The sequence below is a fragment of the Procambarus clarkii genome, chromosome 44, assembly GCF_040958095.1.
Source record: "Procambarus clarkii isolate CNS0578487 chromosome 44, FALCON_Pclarkii_2.0, whole genome shotgun sequence".
Taxonomy (NCBI): domain Eukaryota; kingdom Metazoa; phylum Arthropoda; class Malacostraca; order Decapoda; family Cambaridae; genus Procambarus; species Procambarus clarkii.
This window is the reverse complement of record NC_091193.1, coordinates 24,412,279-24,429,607: the sequence shown is the minus strand read 5'-3', so window position 1 is coordinate 24,429,607 and position 17,329 is coordinate 24,412,279. Positions and strand designations below refer to the sequence as shown.

The following is a 17,329-nucleotide window of genomic DNA, read 5'->3' as shown; positions in this document are numbered from 1 at the left end:
AATTTTCTTCTAAAAAGTTAACATAAATACTCTTGATTGTACTTTGAGACTTAATAAGAATATCTTGTATCTCTCTACTAGTGCATGTGTAGTGTTCTTTAGGTGGTTTACACACATTCATTTATTTCAATGCCCTTTTCAACCAAACTAACTTCCTCTGTTCTTTCACCTTAATTTATTTTCCCCCTTGACTCATTCACAAACATGTACCTGGCCTTGAGTGTTTCGAGCCCTGTACCATTCTGGATCAGATGGCGGTCGATCCAGAACTTCCATCCTTTCTCCTTTCGTGAATGTTAATTCGTGTTCATTTTGTGCAGTAAAAGAATATAGCGCAACAACAACATCAAGCACGTTTTCTGCCATAGTGTACGTGTGGTCCTCCTCTGTGGGTTCTTCTGTGGTGTAATTAGAAGGGAACCACCCAACCAGGTTATTGTAATGACCTCGCCACCATCCATCGTTACTCTTCTCAAGGATTAGTACCCTTGTACCTGCAAAATTTAATATATATTTTAGAATTCAAATAGCCAAAATACATAACTCCTGTTTCAAATTCTAAATCATAATACTAGTAAATATATCTATGATATTAAGCACGTTATCTGTACAGTAGAGTACTGCAATGAGAAAACTTGGCTTTAAAATTCTTGTTCAGGAAAGGTATAAAACTTGCATTAACTTTACAAAATAAACCAAATTTTTTTTATTAGCAAACCCTGAAGATTATCTGAGGACACGACAATAATCTTCAAAAGGTAAAAGACAAGAATCTTGCACTGAATTCTTTACAGAAAATCCATCTCATTAGGCACTCTCAACTGACTGGATTATTGAGAACTAATAAGGAACTACGTACTAGTCTGCCAAAGATTTTAATATTTTAATTGTAACCCCATGATTTGTGAGAAAGTTTAAGAGTGAATGGAGAAAAATGTCACTGGATAATTGAGCTCAACACAATACTGTATAATTAACTTATGTTAATGAATATGTACTTACTGGATAGCATTCTTATGGCTTTTGCAAAAAATTATTTATTTTTAAACCAAGGGTTTAGTGCACCTATTAAAGTCAGAATATAGAATACAGTTCATTATCAAAATAAGGTTAATAAGATAAACATTTGAAAAATATTTTTATTTTCAACTACAAAAATTTAATGTATAACAACATAACACTGTGATAATTACCTGTCTTGACATGCATATGGTATGAATAAAAGTAGAAAATTCAATGCCTTTTCAAAAAGCTTCACAAGTTACATGCCAAATTTCCTAGTACTGTAAAGTAGAAAGTACCTTTAACTAGAGAAAGTTCATCCATCTGCTGAGCTTGATAGTTGTATTTGACTACAGCCCAACCAATGGCTTCAGATGGATCGATGGGTGTGTTGCCCCGGACTCCACCGGGACTGTCAACCCCTCGTGTTGGTGTTCCTCCCGTGGACGGCAGGGTGCGGCTCCCACCACCTTTCTTAACACGCTTCTTTATACTGCAAACAAAACACCAAAGAATTGTATTTAAGTCTTACTGTGTATAAGTATTAGGTACAATACAATATTTTAGAACTGCAAGAATCTCTCACACTCAAAAAAACTGTAGATAATTTAAAAAGGAAGAAGCATATTCAAAGGTATGAAATTATCTTAAAAGATTAAAAAATAAAAATACTTGTTAGTAACAGTATACATAACCAAATGCTTAAATTACTAGCAGCACTAAGCACTGTACTGTAGCAGGTAGATGGCAAGAGATTCATTATGTATTTAACTAGAATAAATTTTAAAAGTTAAATCAGTTTTCTATTTAAATGTGATAAAAATATACTCATTTTTAATTCTGTGTACAAAAAACCAGCATTGAATGTAATGAAACGCCATTTTCTGAGCGAGAGTCAGAGGCTCGCCGAAGCTATCCAGGCTGATATGAATGTATTAGACCCTGGCATCAGTAAACTAAACGGAGTTCTTAGGCCTGCCTACCGGGGACCTCAAGCCAGAACCTGGACCCCTCAGAGAGGCATGAGGAGCAATGGCCTATAGAAACCCTGTGTGATTGGAAGCATTCTATGCCTGCCATCAACCAGGTCAGGTACCCAAAAAGGTAGGTGCCCCAAAACAAACCCTAGCTGGTGAAACAATTGCTACCGAAAGCCAAACTGTTGGGCAGAACTCCCCAAACGAAAACGAGCAAACAAGCATGACGTCACCACTGTCACTGCCTGCACAGCTCCCCACGCCCCGGAAAGGGAAAGGGGAAGCCCCAGACCCCGCCACACGCCACACAAGAACAAGAGGTCATAGATTTAAACTAGCTAAACACAGATGCCGAAGAAATATAAGAAAATTCACTTTCGCAAACAGAGTGATAGACGGTTGGAACAAGTTAGGTGAGAAGGTGGTGGAGGCCAAGACCGTCAGTAGATTCAAAGCATTATATGACAAAGAGTGCTGGGAAGACGGGACACCATGAGCGTAGCTCTCATCCTGTAACTACACTTAGGTAATTACCAGCTATCTACCCTTAAGTTCTGAGGACGAATGTCAAAACTAGCGAAAACTGCCGAACGGAGAGGAGGGAGGGAGGGTTGCCGAGGAGCTTCCGGGTCTCACCCAGAAAATGGTGTTTCATTTTATTCATCGCTGGTTTTCTGGGAAAACCCCTTCAGCTCCCTGGAGCTACTTACCCCAAGATAAAACGAGGGATTTACCGGGGAGGCGGTCGCCACTAGCTCCTCAACTTGAAGTCAAGACAACGGGTTGCAACTGCCGACCCAATGCGACACATGCCCAAATATGGCCAGGAACACTGACCAGGTAGTGAGTGACCAGGACCCTGTTCGACCTCCAAAACCCCCTTGCCCGAATGTCAGCCCAAGACATGTTACCAAAGATGGCAGCCAGTGCAGCGCAGCAAACTTACAAACATCATAGGCACGAGGATAGATCACAGGCTGGCTGGATCGAATAATCCTGCGGACGACCTGGGAGACCCGAATCCTGGAACAGGGAAGGAGGAAAACCGGGTCAACCCAAACATGTCCCCGGCCACCGAGGCCGTAGTGCGCAGGTAATGGCAAAGAGCTGCAACCGGACACAACACATGATGCCCCCTGGTCAAACCAACCAAGCATCAACAACCCAAGGACCCTCTCTGGAAAGCAGCAATCTCAGTCTTTGCCAGAAAAGAAGGAGATGGCTGCAAACAAACAAACCTACCACCAGGAACTAAGGAGCAGAAACCTCTGTGCCGGAGAAGAGCATGAAGCTCCCCAACCTGACCCCCAGAGACCAAAGTCAACAAGAAACGAGCCTTCGCAAAACAATCTTGAACCGAAGGGGCCACAAAAAACCGAGAGGAAGATAGAAAAAAAAAGAACACCCGGTCCAACGACCAGGATGACATGAGGCGTCAGTATTCAGCATAAGATGATGGTCCAGAAAAAACCATGAAAGGAAGGACAAGACAACCCAATTCAAAATAGAAAAGAACCTACGAAGGGACAAGAAATAATGGAAGGACCGCCAAGAAACTTCATACTGCCGCCGAGACGAGATATGTAGGTGGGACACCATCAACAAAGCCACCTGCTCACCATACAAGTGGTGATAGACCCACATCAGAAAAACTAGACACAAAGACTGGAGGAGAAAATTGAACCAGCTTTGTAATGGACTAACCTGATCTGCTGAAAGAGGCAGAGCCGTGGGAAGACTTCCGGGTTCGGACACCGAGCAAGCAGCCCCTGAAACCAAGGCTGGGCCGGCCACAAAGTGGCCAACAGGACTAATCTCTTTAGGTAAGTCTCCAAGCGAGCTAGAGCCCGAAGCAAGAGTGGGACTGGGGGAAAGAGGTACAGGTAACCCCACCTCGATCAGTCCTACCTGAAGGCATCGACCCGGATGGCCTTGCAGTCGGGGAAGGGTGCCACATATCGGGAGACGCTGCGACCACGCCAACGCGAAGAGGGCCACCTCCAGGAGCCCATACGTCCAGCAGAGCCAAATGAACAAGTTGGCATCACTCGTCCATTCCATGGACAGGGGAATGAACCAAGACAGGCTGTCCACCAGGATGTTGGACACCCCCGAACGTGAACGATCAGGAAAGCCAAACCCCGAGAACTCAGCAGACGAGTCACCCGAAGCTACCAGCCCCAAAGAGTCAAGGACCTCATTGAACCCCCTGCAGTTCTGGCAATGAACCACCGGGAAGCAGTCTGAATGGAGTCGGATTGTCAATCCGTGAGCGACCCGAACCCTCCGAAGCGACATCCACACAGCCACGAACTCCTGCGCCGTGCTGTATGCTCGATGGAAGGACGAACTCCACTGCCCCTGGCCGGCTTGGTGAGCTCTGGTCACAAAGCCCCAGCCAAGAGACAAAGTGTCCTTGAACACATCGAGCAAGGGCTCGGGTAAGCGCCAAGGCACTGAATAAAGATACTGTACATTGAACAATGACAAAGGTATTAATTATTATATACGTACATTAGAGTACAGCCAAAAAAAATAAAATGGAAGCCGGCGACTCAGCAGCCGACGTAAGGCACTCGGAGGCCGAACCCAGCGATCGCAAGAGAGGCGGAAGAGACGTCCGCGAAGGAGCCAGCACAGCTGACAAATCCAAACCCGACCCGATCACAGCAAAGTTCAGACTCCCGCACAAACCCTAGAGCTACCGAGCAAACTACCAAGCAAACTACTAGTGCTGTACCCCCTCGTCATGTACACACACATGGAGACGTAGCAGAGGACCACCAAAAATACAATAAGAGAGGGGTCACCACACAAAGACTCCCCCCCCCCCCCAACCAGGCAGAAAACAAAGAGAAAAACCCCGCATGAGTACGACGACACAGGCAGAACAGAGCTGGCCACTGTTATAAAGTGAAAACTAGCTTCACAGTATCTTGCCCCCCTACCAGTGACAAAGCTACCTCCTACGAAGGCCCAAGACTGTTCAACACACCTCCACTACACATAAAGGGCATAACTGACCGACCCCCTCACAGTGTTTAAGAGAGAACTTGACAAGCACCTCCAAAGGATACCTGGTCAACCAGGCTGTGACTCATAGGTCAAGCTGCAAGCAGCCGCATTCAACAGCCTGGTTGACCAGTCCAGCAACCGGGAGGCCTGGTCAACGACCGGGCAGCGGGGACCCTAAGCCCTAAAAATACCTCAAGGTAACCTCAAAGGAAGGTACCCAGAAGCAAACAGGGGCGCATGAAACACCCCAGCTGACTCCAAGCGCAGGCAATCACCAAGCAGCAAAATACCAAGGCGGAGGTAGGTCCCGAGTAACTTGTGAAAGGTAACCCTAGGCACATGCAGCCCGAGTACTGGTGAAATTACTCCTGGCTCGCACACCCCCAATTGACAGAACCACACCACAAGGCACAACACTGAGACAATTCTGGAGCCAGAGTCACACGACCGCCAAGGTCTTATATCAGCCACAGAACTGAGGGGTGGATAGTCGGTGCGGGTGGTAAGGGGCTCCCCCTTTTCCCTCCCGATGCAGGGGGAGCTGCTCAGTCATGCTCATTTCCTCGTTTTTGTTTGGGGAGTCCTGTCCAACAGTTCGTCTTTTGGTAGCAATTTTTTCACCAGCTAGGGTTTATTTTGGGACACCTACCATTCTGGGTGCCTAACCCAGTCAATGGCAGACATAGAATGCTTCCAACCACACACCGGTTTCTATAGCCCATTGCTCCTCGTGCCTCTCTGAGGGGGCCCAGATTCTGGCTCGTGGTCCCCGGGAGGCCTAAGAACTCCATACATATGACTGATGCCAGGGTCTGACATTAGCATATCAGCCTAATAAGCTCCGGGGAGTCGAAGGGGCTCCCCCCAGAAATATAGCATAAGGTTTAATGAAATGGTTGTTTGTGGACAGCCCCTGAGTAGCTCCATGGAACATAATGGAACAACTATTGCAGAGTCTCAGATAACCTACAGGACCGCTGGACTTGCTCAAGTCAACTAGAAATCAAGACCAGATTCTTATATCTTCTAGAAGGATGAGGAGAATACATTGGAATATTAACCTACAACCAGAACACTGCCCAGAAAAATCACAGGAGAAACAAAACCATTGTTCTTAATTAAAATAAATAAAGCAAACAATATATTGCAATGAATAAACTAATTTTGTACCATATCAAATTTGTACCGCTGACTTAGACTGTCACTGGATGGAAGCCCAGTCTATCTGGAGTACCTGCCAGCCACCCTCCTTACTCAAGGGGCTGTCCAGAAAGCCTCTAAACCCTATGGGGAAAAGGAACAATGGAGGAGGAATGGGGAGATACAGGGGGCGGTCCTGAAAGTTAGATCTCAATACAATGACCACTACTTCTGAACCAGCATCCTCAGTAGCTCTCTGGACCACAATTATACTCACAAAGGTGCCTTGGAGAGGACAACATGCTGGCAATGTAAAAAAAAAATATTAGTAAAACAGGACATAGGAAAAGAGAGTCCTTACCAGTGCATCACCAGCCCAAGCACCACACAATCGTGGCAAAGATGAGGGACATCCATTAGATAACAAGTGACCAATCCTTGTTGGACCACTAGATAACCCAAGTCTCCATATTAGACTTAGACATAAAACAAGGACCACGTGGAGTAGTTACACACATCATGGAGAAACTTGTTTTTCCTTCACTACAAGGAGAAACAGTAGGCTGGCTGAACTGAACCATTCTCCAGATGACCTGGGAGAACCAAGCCTTGGAACATGGAGCCAAGGATGTTACATTAAAAAAAAAAAAGCACTCGCCCAAGAAGCACGAAAAGAATGAACATAATTCTGCACAGAGGCCACAGGATAATAATCTACCATCAGAAGTTTTAAAGCATTATATGACGAGTGCTGGGAAGACAGGAGACCTCGAGTGTAGCTCTCATACAGCAACTACACTTAGGTAATTACACCAACCACACAAATCAAGCATCAACAATCAAGAGATCACTCTGAAAATTGGAAATTTCATTCTTAGCTAAAAAGATGGAGAATGCTGAAGAGGGAGAGAATAATCATCAGGACATTGGAACAAAACCAGGAAGTCAGATTCAGCAATATGCGGTACTGCAGAGCAAATCTTTAGAATGCCAAGACGTGATCCAAAGAACAAGTAGGAAAAAAAAAATTCCTAGTCAATTTGATAGAAATTGACAGGATGAAAAAACATCCTAGTCAATTTGATAGAAATTGACAAGATGAAAAAACATCCTAGTCAATTTGACAGGAACAAATGAGATATCCATCTCAAAAGCAAGAGAGGCTCCACCAAAGCCAAATGATAAGAAATTATATACATATTTTATTGGGCATCAAATGGCAATACAAAGAAAGCCAGGAAAGAAATGACATGACCACTGTCACAGAAGCTGATGAGAAATGATAAGAGAGGAACTGATATTTGAAGAAAATGAGGGGAGGAATGCAAAGATGTGATCCAATGACAGAGATGTTGCCACACAAGTAAACGTAACTCCCATACAAATAGCGATATGTGAGATTTAAAAGTGTATTGTTGAGTACAGTACTGTAACAGAGTGAACTGGCTCAATAGATATAAAAGAAAATGGAATAAACCCATGAGGTAACTACTGGAAATACTGTACCTGAAAAACTTCTTAATGTAGAAATTTAAATTGGGACTACTGGTATAGTAGTATCCTCTGATATCAGAGCGTGCGTGCGTGCGTGTGCGTGTGTGTGTGTGTGTGTGTGTAAATTTTGATGGAAAAATTCTTATTCGTTGTCAAGATATTGTTCAAGGTCAAACCCCCAAGCGAAAGTTTGAAGTGGTTCTAAATATAGTCACCAGAGGACTGCATGGCTTCATTTATGAAAGGCATTTATATTTTTTGATTATATACTTTAATGAATGAGGGTTTAAAGTGTCAAGCTTATACACAAAGGCATTCTCAAGATATTGAACTAAAACATAATAATAATAATCAAGTGAAAACCATAAGAAACCTGAGGATACCCAATACATAAAATGGAGATCAGCGATGTAATAACTTACTCTGGTAGGAAATTCATGACTGCGGCCATACAATAGCTACAGGACGAGCAGGTGAAGGAGGTAAGGGCACGAGGACACACCACTGACCACTTGAGCTTCTAGGCTATGGTCCACATGCTGTCACACACCAACACTGGCATCCCAAGAGGTGGCATAAGCCGGGCCACCACCCGTCTTCAGCCCTGCCCACCAGTGCCCCGGGGATGGCCCCTGTGCTGGCTCTCTACCCCTGCCTGGTTAACTAGTTTACTTGCTCTGATGATGGGTGTGGTGCTAGAATATTGGCACAATTGTCACTATCTTTTCCACACTCACATCCTCTCTGCCTTTCCAATAACGCACCGGTAAATGCTGTGACCTGTCTGTCTTTTCTTTATTTAAAAAACTCAACACCTGCAATGACAAGCCACACTTACTGCCTACATCATTCATCATTATTCAACATTAGATTTTCTAGATATGTACCTCTATTATGGATTACTGAAGCCAGCATTTTTGTCTTGTAATATTCGAGTTTTCTTTTAATTTTATTAATTGATTTTAGTTTTATAGTTATTCTATTTTACACTTTCATATTAAGTTTTACCAATAGAGTATCTCTTCAACACAACAGTCACTTCTTCTCCAGGTGTTTGGGATCTTCACATCCAGTGACCAACACAATGAAGTTCATCACTGCTTGGATTACACATCACTGAACCACCATAATGTTCTCTCTGCTTGTTCTATATACAGTACACAAGGTATGCATGTTATATAGTGCTAAATCATACATAAAGCTCAAGACGCCCTTCAGCTTCCACTCTATGTAAAATGTCTATTACAAAATTAAGCCAGAATCACGAGGGTCTTAAACATTACCAGTACTAGTATATAAAAATGCACATTTTCAGATATTAAAAAAACACAAAAATAATAACACAAAACACATGTGGCTTCTTTTCAATATGACATTACAGCACTTTATATTCCCCAACTTGTTTACTGACTCAACAAACACATCCAAATTTTTACTTCCAAAAGTTGTACTGCCAAGATCAGTTCCATAGCCCCAATGACTAAGGCTAAGGAAATTTTAGGAACATTCTTTTTTTTTGCAGCATTTGTAAAATAAATGCTGCAGTTATGTTGACTGCAAGACATAACAAATGCATTTATAACCAAAAATGTTAGTGGGATCAACATTTTAATTTCCATTATATACACTTCAATATAGCTTGAGTTTTGGAATGTTTATCTTGAGGTTATCTTGAGATGATTTCGGGGCTTTTTAGTGTCCCCGCGGCCCGGTCCTCGACCAGGCCTCCACCCCCAGGAAGCAGCCCATGACAGCTGACTAACACCCAGGTACCTATTTTACTGCTAGGTAACAGGGGCATAGGGTGAAAGAAACTCTGCCCATTGTTTCTCGCCGGCGCCTGGGATCGAACCCAGGACCACAGGATCATAGTCCAGCGTGCTGTCCGCTCGGCCGACCGGCTCCCGGTTTATTTTGCATGATTTCTGCGAGGCAAATTAACAGGCAAAATTTATACATACTAAGTCTTTGAAAAAAAAAAAAAAATAGAATTTTACAGATCTGAACAGCTGAAACCATCACAGAAGAATATGTAAATGTAGAATGAATCTTGAAATAAAATAATTCCCTATGTCATAGAAAATATTCAAAGGCCCCTTTTTGTTGTGTTAGAACTGGACACCCACACGAGGTCTATTACAAGTGGTTTATCTTGCCATGTAAACACAATATACATAAAGTTACCTTAGGTGATAATGAGACAGTAATCTTCCACAAATACAAGACAGCAAACATGATATCAATTATTTAGAAAGGAGACGAAGATACAATCAACTACAGTAGGAGGTTATATCTTGAGATGATTTCGGGGCTTTTTAGTGTCCCCGCGGCCCGGTCCTCGACCAGGCCTCCACCCCCAGGAAGCAGCCCGTGACAGCTGACTAACACCCAGGTACCTATTTTACTGCTAGGTAACAGGGGCATAGGGTGAAAGAAACTCTGCCCATTGTTTCTCGCCGGCACCTGGGATCGAACCCAGGACCACAGGATCACAAGTACAGTGTGCTGTCCGCTCAGCCGACCGGCTCCTAACATCTGAAACTCAATTGCTGCAAAATACTGTACTGGGAAAACTAGTCAAGAATAGACTAGTGATCACCTGGAACTCAACAGCAGGAACAGAATGTGTGTGAGAAATTGAAGTCTAGTGACAAATCAGTCTTGAGAGACTATTCATACACTTGCATCAATTAGCAGTTATCAGTTAACACTTTTCTCCATCACTTCAAAACTGAACCCACAAGTGAAATACAGACTCACAATAATCACTGTACTCCCCAACCCAGGCACTGCTTACTCTACTCCCCAACACTGGCACTGCTTACTCTACTCCCCAACACTGGCACTGCTTACTCTACTCCCCAACACTGGCACTGCTTACTCTACTCCCCAACACTGGCACTGCTTACTCTACTCCCCAACACTGGCACTGCTTACTCTACTCCCCAACACTGGCACTGCTTACTCTACTCCCCAACACTGGCACTGCTTACTCTACTCCCCAACACTGGCACTGCTTACTCTACTCCCCAACACTGGCACTGATGACATTATACCTGGAGATAGTTCTGGAAACTCTTCTACTCCCCAAGCTCAGCACTGGGCCAAGTTTCACTTGTGGTAACTTGGTCCAACAGGCTGTTGCTTGGAGCGGCCCACAGGCCCTGGAAGGATAATGTGTAGGGGTGCACCTGTGATGTTTATAAAGTGTTCTGTGACTGTGTCTGTGGCACCTCCATTCTGCCCAGGGTCTATTCTGCATTTTGTCTTATCTCAATATTGTACCTCTCTCGTCTCCATTCCGGCACTGGCACCAAGCTTAATACATCTGTGGTGACCCTCCAGGCCCCGTGGTGACCCTCCAGGCCCCGTGGTGGCCCTCCAGGCCCCGTGGTGGCCCTCCAGGCCCCGTGGTGGCCCTCCAGGCCCCGTGGTGACCCTCCAGGCACCGTGGTGACCCTCCAGGCACCGTGGTGACCCTCCAGGCCCCGTGGTGACCCTCCAGGCCCCGTGGTGACCCTCCAGGCACCGTGGTGACCCTCCAGGCCCCGTGGTGACCCTCCAGGCCCCGTGGTGACCCTCCAGGCCCCGTGGTGACCCTCCAGGCCCCGTGGTGACCCTCCAGGCCCCGTGGTGACCCTCCAGGCCCCGTGGTGACCCTCCAGGCCCCGTGGTGACCCTCCAGGCCCCGTGGTGACCCTCCAGGCCCCGTGGTGACCCTCCAGGCCCCGTGGTGACCCTCCAGGCCCCGTGGTGACCCTCCAGGCCCCGTGGTGACCCTCCAGGCCCCGTGGGGACCCTCCAGGCACTGTGCATGACCTTGCAGGTAGGGAGCATGACCTTACAGGTAAGGAGCATGACCTTGCAGGTAGCGTGCATGACCTTGCAGGTAGCGTGCATGACCTTGCAGGTAGCGAGCATGACCTTGCAGGTAGGGAGCATGACCTTGCAGGTAGCGTGCATGACCTTGCAGGTAGGGAGCATGACCTTGCAGGTAAGGAGCATGACCTTGCAGGTAGGGAGCATGACCTTGCAGGTAGCGAGCATGACCTTGCAGGTAGCGAGCATGACCTTGCAGGTAGGGAGCATGACCTTGCAGGTAGGGAGCATGACCTTGCAGGTAGGGAGCATGACCTTGCAGGTAGGGAGCATGACCTTGCAGGTAGGGAGCATGACTTTGCATGTAGCGAGCATGACCTTGCAGACACTGCATGATCTTACAGGTACTGTGCATAACCTTACAGGTACTGTGCATGACCTTACAGGTACTGTACATGAGAGGCAGTCCATAAGGGGGGTAGAAATAGCCTAAGCTACTCTATCCCTTTGAGATGTATTTATTGCTTATCTCAATAAACATACTTGAACTTGGCAGTCCATGTAACCTTCCAGGCACTGTACTCACCTATTTGTACTCACCTAGTTGTGCTTGCGGGGGTTGAGCTCTGGCTCTTTGGTCCCGCCTCTCAACTGTCAATCAACTGGTGTACAGATTCCTGAGCCTACTGGGCTCTATCATATCTACATTTGAAAGTGTTTATGGAGTCAGCCTCCACCACACAACTACTTAATGCATTCCATTTACTAACTACTCTGACACTGAAAAATTTCTTTCTAACGTCTCAGTGGCTCATCTAGGTACTAAGTTTCCACCTGTGTCCCCTTGTTCGTGTCCCACCCGTGCTGAAGAGTTTGTCTTTGTCCACCCTGTCAATTCCCCTGAGAATTTTGTAGGTGGTTATCATGTCTCCCCTTACTCTTCTGTTTTCCAGGGACGTGAGGTTCAGCTCCTTCAGCCTTTGCTCGTAGCTCATACCTCTCAGTTACGGGACAAGTCTGGTGGCATACCGCTGAATCTCACTGTGCATGACCTTCCAGGTACTGTGCATGACCTTCCAGGTACTGTGCATGACCTTGCAGGTAGCGTGCAGGAGAGGCAGTAGGTGTGCGTGCCTGTACCATCCAGGGGGCAGCACTGTAGCCTAACAGCGTCTGGCGGCAACACTATGAAGAGGGCGTGCGGGGTCCAGACGGGACGCGGCACTCCCCAGTGTACACACACGCCCCACCTGCAACATGGCCGCAACCAGCTTGCTATGAGGAGGTTGGGCAGGTGGGTGTAGCTTGGGGTGGGAGACGGTTAAGACACCTTGTCACTATGGTGGGAGGGGGGGGGGGGTTGCAACAATGTGGGAGGTGCCAGTGTGGGAGGGCGGGCTGGGAAGTGATTGTGTGGGGGGCCGCGTGGCGCCTGGGTGTGGGCTCGCAGCATTGATCGCTCTCCCCTCTCCCTGCTGCTGCTGCTGCTGCTGCTGGCAGTAGCGTGGTGGACCCACCCACAAGTGGGACCATGGGGGTGGGTCTCACACCCTGTAGGTCTGCACACTACTGCCACAAACACCACGCGCCTCCCACTAACAACCAAATTACCTCTCGACTGACACCAACAAAACACAAAATCACACACTCGTGAGGTGCACGTCAACTGGTCTTGGTCGTGTAGCAACCATCAACAAATGTTTTATCAGAATTTAACTGAAAGCCACTAATACTGGTGGCCTCGACGAGGACAGGAAGCTGGCGGCTTGTCATTTGCCCTGATGATCTTTTGTATCTGTATTTTAAAACCCAGCAGAGTTTTGGCGTTACGGTTTGAGCGGGTAAGCTGAAAACATCTGTTTTCTGTCCCACATTGGAGCAGTATGATAATTACTCTCTCATCTGATTTTTAATGTGGTATTCTATCACTGATCGAACGTATCTTTTATCATGTGAATATAAATTATCCTTGTCTAGGTTGGTGAAAGGTGTAGTAATGTTGGGGAGCGTAGGAGGAGCGCCTCCAGGGTTCTGGACAAGGAGGCTACACACTGTGTTACCAGTGCTGGAGGCCATCCCAGCACTGGCGGTGTGCACCACCAGTCTGGCCACATCCACTGAAAACATCAACAAATGAAGACTGTGATGGTACACAGGTGTGCTACAACACTGTCCAAGAACTAATAGAACTGAGCTACGGAGATAGACTGAAGGAGCTGAACCTAATGACACTGGAAGAAAGGAGAAATAGGGTGAACGTCATCCAGACATACATATTAAAGGAACAAAAAAAGAGAGTTGAAGCTATGATAATAACAGATATGACAAGAAATAAATAAGACGGGAGTCACTAAGTTAGATAACCGACAGTTACAAAGACGGAGCCCAAGAGCTTACGCTGGGCGATGTAAACATTTAGGTAAAAGCAAGGCAATGTTTCCCGCGCGGGCGCTTCTGGCCATTACTGGTGACCGTGCTGGTGGTCAGTAAGTGTTGAAGACAATACCTGCGTGACCCATACACCGGGTATATGGCGCACTCTTGGGCTCACACCAGTACTTCTCAAGTCTAATTCTTGGTAAATGTAAGCACCAGGAAATTGTTGTGGGGGAGGGGAGGGGGGAGAGTAGTAGTGGTGATGCCATGGTGGCGGGTGTGAAGTGTAAGACATTACAGCTAGTTCACATCTGTAGCAAGACATCACAGTGGGTTGACATCTGCAGCAAAACATTAGTTATAACAGCCAACCATAACCCAACACAGCCACAACAAAACCCAACACAGCCACAACACAAAATAACCCAACACAGCCACAACAAAACCCAACACAGCCACAACACAAAATAACCCAACACAGCCACAACATAACCCAACACAGCCACAACATAACCCAACACAGCCACAACTAATACCACAAAACACCGGTGTTACAGTACACCAGTAACACCTACACTCCAGTCATTACCTCCCACTCTAGTCACCACTTGTCAGGCGCACAATGTGAAGTTGTTCAGACTATCACAAGCGTACACAACGCTAGACACGCCAACTTGACCTATCAAGGCCCATTCTCAGCTTTACAACAACCCGTCCTCCAAAAATGGGGAGGTAAATGTAACAGCACAAGCAAGTGCAATTATGTACTATTCATAACAGTCAGGAATTGTACTTATTACACTTAGTATTAAACCGTACTGTCAATTCGGAGGATGGATTGCTTTAGAATGCGTATACATTCAGTCGCTTAAATTCCAAAGAATTTGATGTAGAGATAGGTAGAACTAGGGTCAGATACATGTAGATACTCAGATATAGAGGGATATCCTTCCTGTAGGTCTGGCAGCCCAGAGTGTAGTGTTGGAGGGAGCGAGTACAGGTGTGTGGTGGACCCCCCTGGCCGGTGGTCCTGGTGGACCCCTGGCCGGTGGTCCTGTAGGTCTGGCATCTTACAATTTATATCGCTTTCCGCTCGTGCGAATTACGGCCAAAAATCGCTGTACTGGAATTAACGAAAAAAAAGGGGAAATTAATTTTCCAAATGACATGGAGCCAAACCGCGAGTTTCGGGTGCTCTGGTAGGCTATGGAAGCAGGAAGGTCTCCTAAAGTTACAAACCGTCATGAAAACCGGTAATTTAAAGTGTCCTCTCCCAAGCTAACAGACTAAGCCAGAGGACCCAAAACAGAAAACGAGACAGTACGTCACTCGAGCCGCTTCCATTTTCTAATACGGCGATTTTTAGGCTTAGTGCGCATACGAGCGAAAAGTGAGGTAATTAGTAAGAGGACGGGTTGGGTAACACTATTCAAAGGTGTCTACTATTATTGCAGTACGGCTCCTCACACACTAACCCCTCACCACACCACCTCTCAACACTCACCAGTGGCTACACCACTCACACCTCCAGTGTACGATTTACCAATAATAAATGACGGTGTACAATCACCAATCCTAATCAAAATGACATTTGGAATGTGCGATAATCACTGCAGGATAAAAGGCCAAAGGAGCGTACAATCACCAGAACAGAAGGTGTGGAGAGTCAGTATTACTGTAGGATAAGTAATCTGCCTAGTTCACATTTGGATGTTGGTGGAGGGAGGATGGCGGGTCTCCCTCCCCAACAGCCATAGTCTAATGTAACAAGTTGGTTGAGAGTGTTTATGATAGTGACAGATAACTTGGAGTCCTGGGTCAGTGTGAAGCACACCTTGGTCCGGGCCGCCAGTACTCCTGTTGAGGGCTCTCACACTAGAGCCAGTTGTTTATGACCTCTCACACTCTCACTTGTACCTCTGGTGTCTACCTCCTCCTCGTAGTTCTACCTCTCCCTACCTTTGAACAAAGCTAGCCTACTTTACTCATTTAAATGTGTCTACATGCTGAGTACTAGTTGCCAAGCTCCGCCTGTACAGCTGTAGGCAGTATAACACACTGACCCCCGACCCGTATACTTCTTCACCACATAATGACCCTGGTGGCCACAAGGCCGCCAACACACAAGGGAAAATAGTGCAGGCCACTTACACCCACAGTTTATAATGACCAGATAATTAAATGACAAGAAATAAATGGGTCAGGAGTACTGGCAGTACAAGACCGACAGTTGGAAAAGTCGGGCCCCAGGAACTAAAGCTTGGCCTGGCACACACTGCTAGACAACACTTCCGCATAAACAGCTGTCAGAAATGTTGAAGGTTAAGTATACTAGAGTACGCAGCTAAGACTCCGCCTAATACACCACATAATACAACTGAACAAAGTTCAGATATACATTAATTCATTCAGATTTTCTTTATTATAACAAAACCAGAATGCAGATGTGGTATACACGGACTTCACAAAGGTATTATGTAAATGTGTCCATGCAGCCTGGTTGACCAGTCTAGCCACGAGGAGGCCTGGTCGAGGACCGGGCCGCGGGGATGTTGAGCCCCGAAAACATCGCAAGGTAACCGTGCAAGGTATGGAGTGATACACAAAATGAATAACAGGTAAAATAGGACACTTGATATTCCATTTTCTATTGAACAGAACACAAGGAGTAACAGTCAATCAAATAAAATCGAGTCCAAGCGCAGTTAAAATCTCTGTACCTCAAGATACAGTCCTTGCACCACTGCTGTTCCTTATTTTCATATCAGATATAGACTCAAATACAAGTCACAGCTTCGTATCATCTTTTGCAGATGACACAAAAATCAGCATAAAAGTTACTTCAGTTGAAGATTTTGAAAAATACAAACAGAAATTAATATATTTAACTGATAAATTCCAGGTACTGTAAAAATGAGACCCTTAAACATAATACGGGGCACAAAACACAATCAAATCTGCCCATAGTCGGAAAACAGCATGTCAAGGATTTGGGAATAATGATGTCCGACGACCTAAGGTTTAGGGAGCATAACCAAGCAAGTATTGCGTCAGCCAGAAAAATGATAGGATGGATTACGAGAACTTTCAAATCCAGGGATCCCATCACAATGGTTGTACTCTTCAAGTCACTTGTGTTGTCCCGTCTTGAGTACTGCTCAGTACTCGCTTCCCCCTTCAGAGCAGGAGAGATTGCTGAAATGGAGGGAATACAGAGAACATACGGCACGCATAGACGCAATAAAGCACCTAAATTATTGGGATTGTCTCAAAGCTCTTCAAATGTACTCACTAGAAAGGAGACGAGAGAGATACCAAATAATATACACATGGAAAATACTGGAGGGTCAGGTTCCAAATCTACACAGTAAACAACGTACTGGAGTGAACGACATGGAAGAAAATGCGGAATAGAACCAGTGAAGAGCAGAGGTGCCATAGGCACAATCAGAGAACACTGTATAAACATCAGAGATCCGCAGCTGTTCAACGTCTTCCCCAGCGAG

The 17,329-nt window shown here is 45.9% G+C and overlaps 1 protein-coding gene across 5 annotated transcripts in view; it reads right to left on the bottom strand.

Annotated features, from left to right (window-relative positions):
* dock (SH2/SH3 adaptor protein dock) overlaps window positions 1-17,329 on the bottom strand; it is a 152,584-nt gene that overhangs the window by 31,229 nt on the left and 104,026 nt on the right. For 3 of the 5 annotated variants that reach the window (XM_045725930.2, XM_045725929.2, XM_045725931.2), the window contains exons 2-4: window positions 8,051-8,443; window positions 1,302-1,495; window positions 211-494 (exon numbers count right to left, since the gene is read on the bottom strand). In XM_045725930.2, coding sequence (XP_045581886.1) covers window positions 211-494; window positions 1,302-1,495; window positions 8,051-8,079 — 507 coding nt within the window. In that variant the 5' untranslated portion in view covers window positions 8,080-8,443. Of the gene's footprint in view, window positions 1-210; window positions 495-1,301; window positions 1,496-8,050; window positions 8,776-17,329 lie in introns of all 5 variants that reach the window. The other 2 variants (XM_045725932.2, XM_045725928.2) reach the window with 2 other exon arrangements.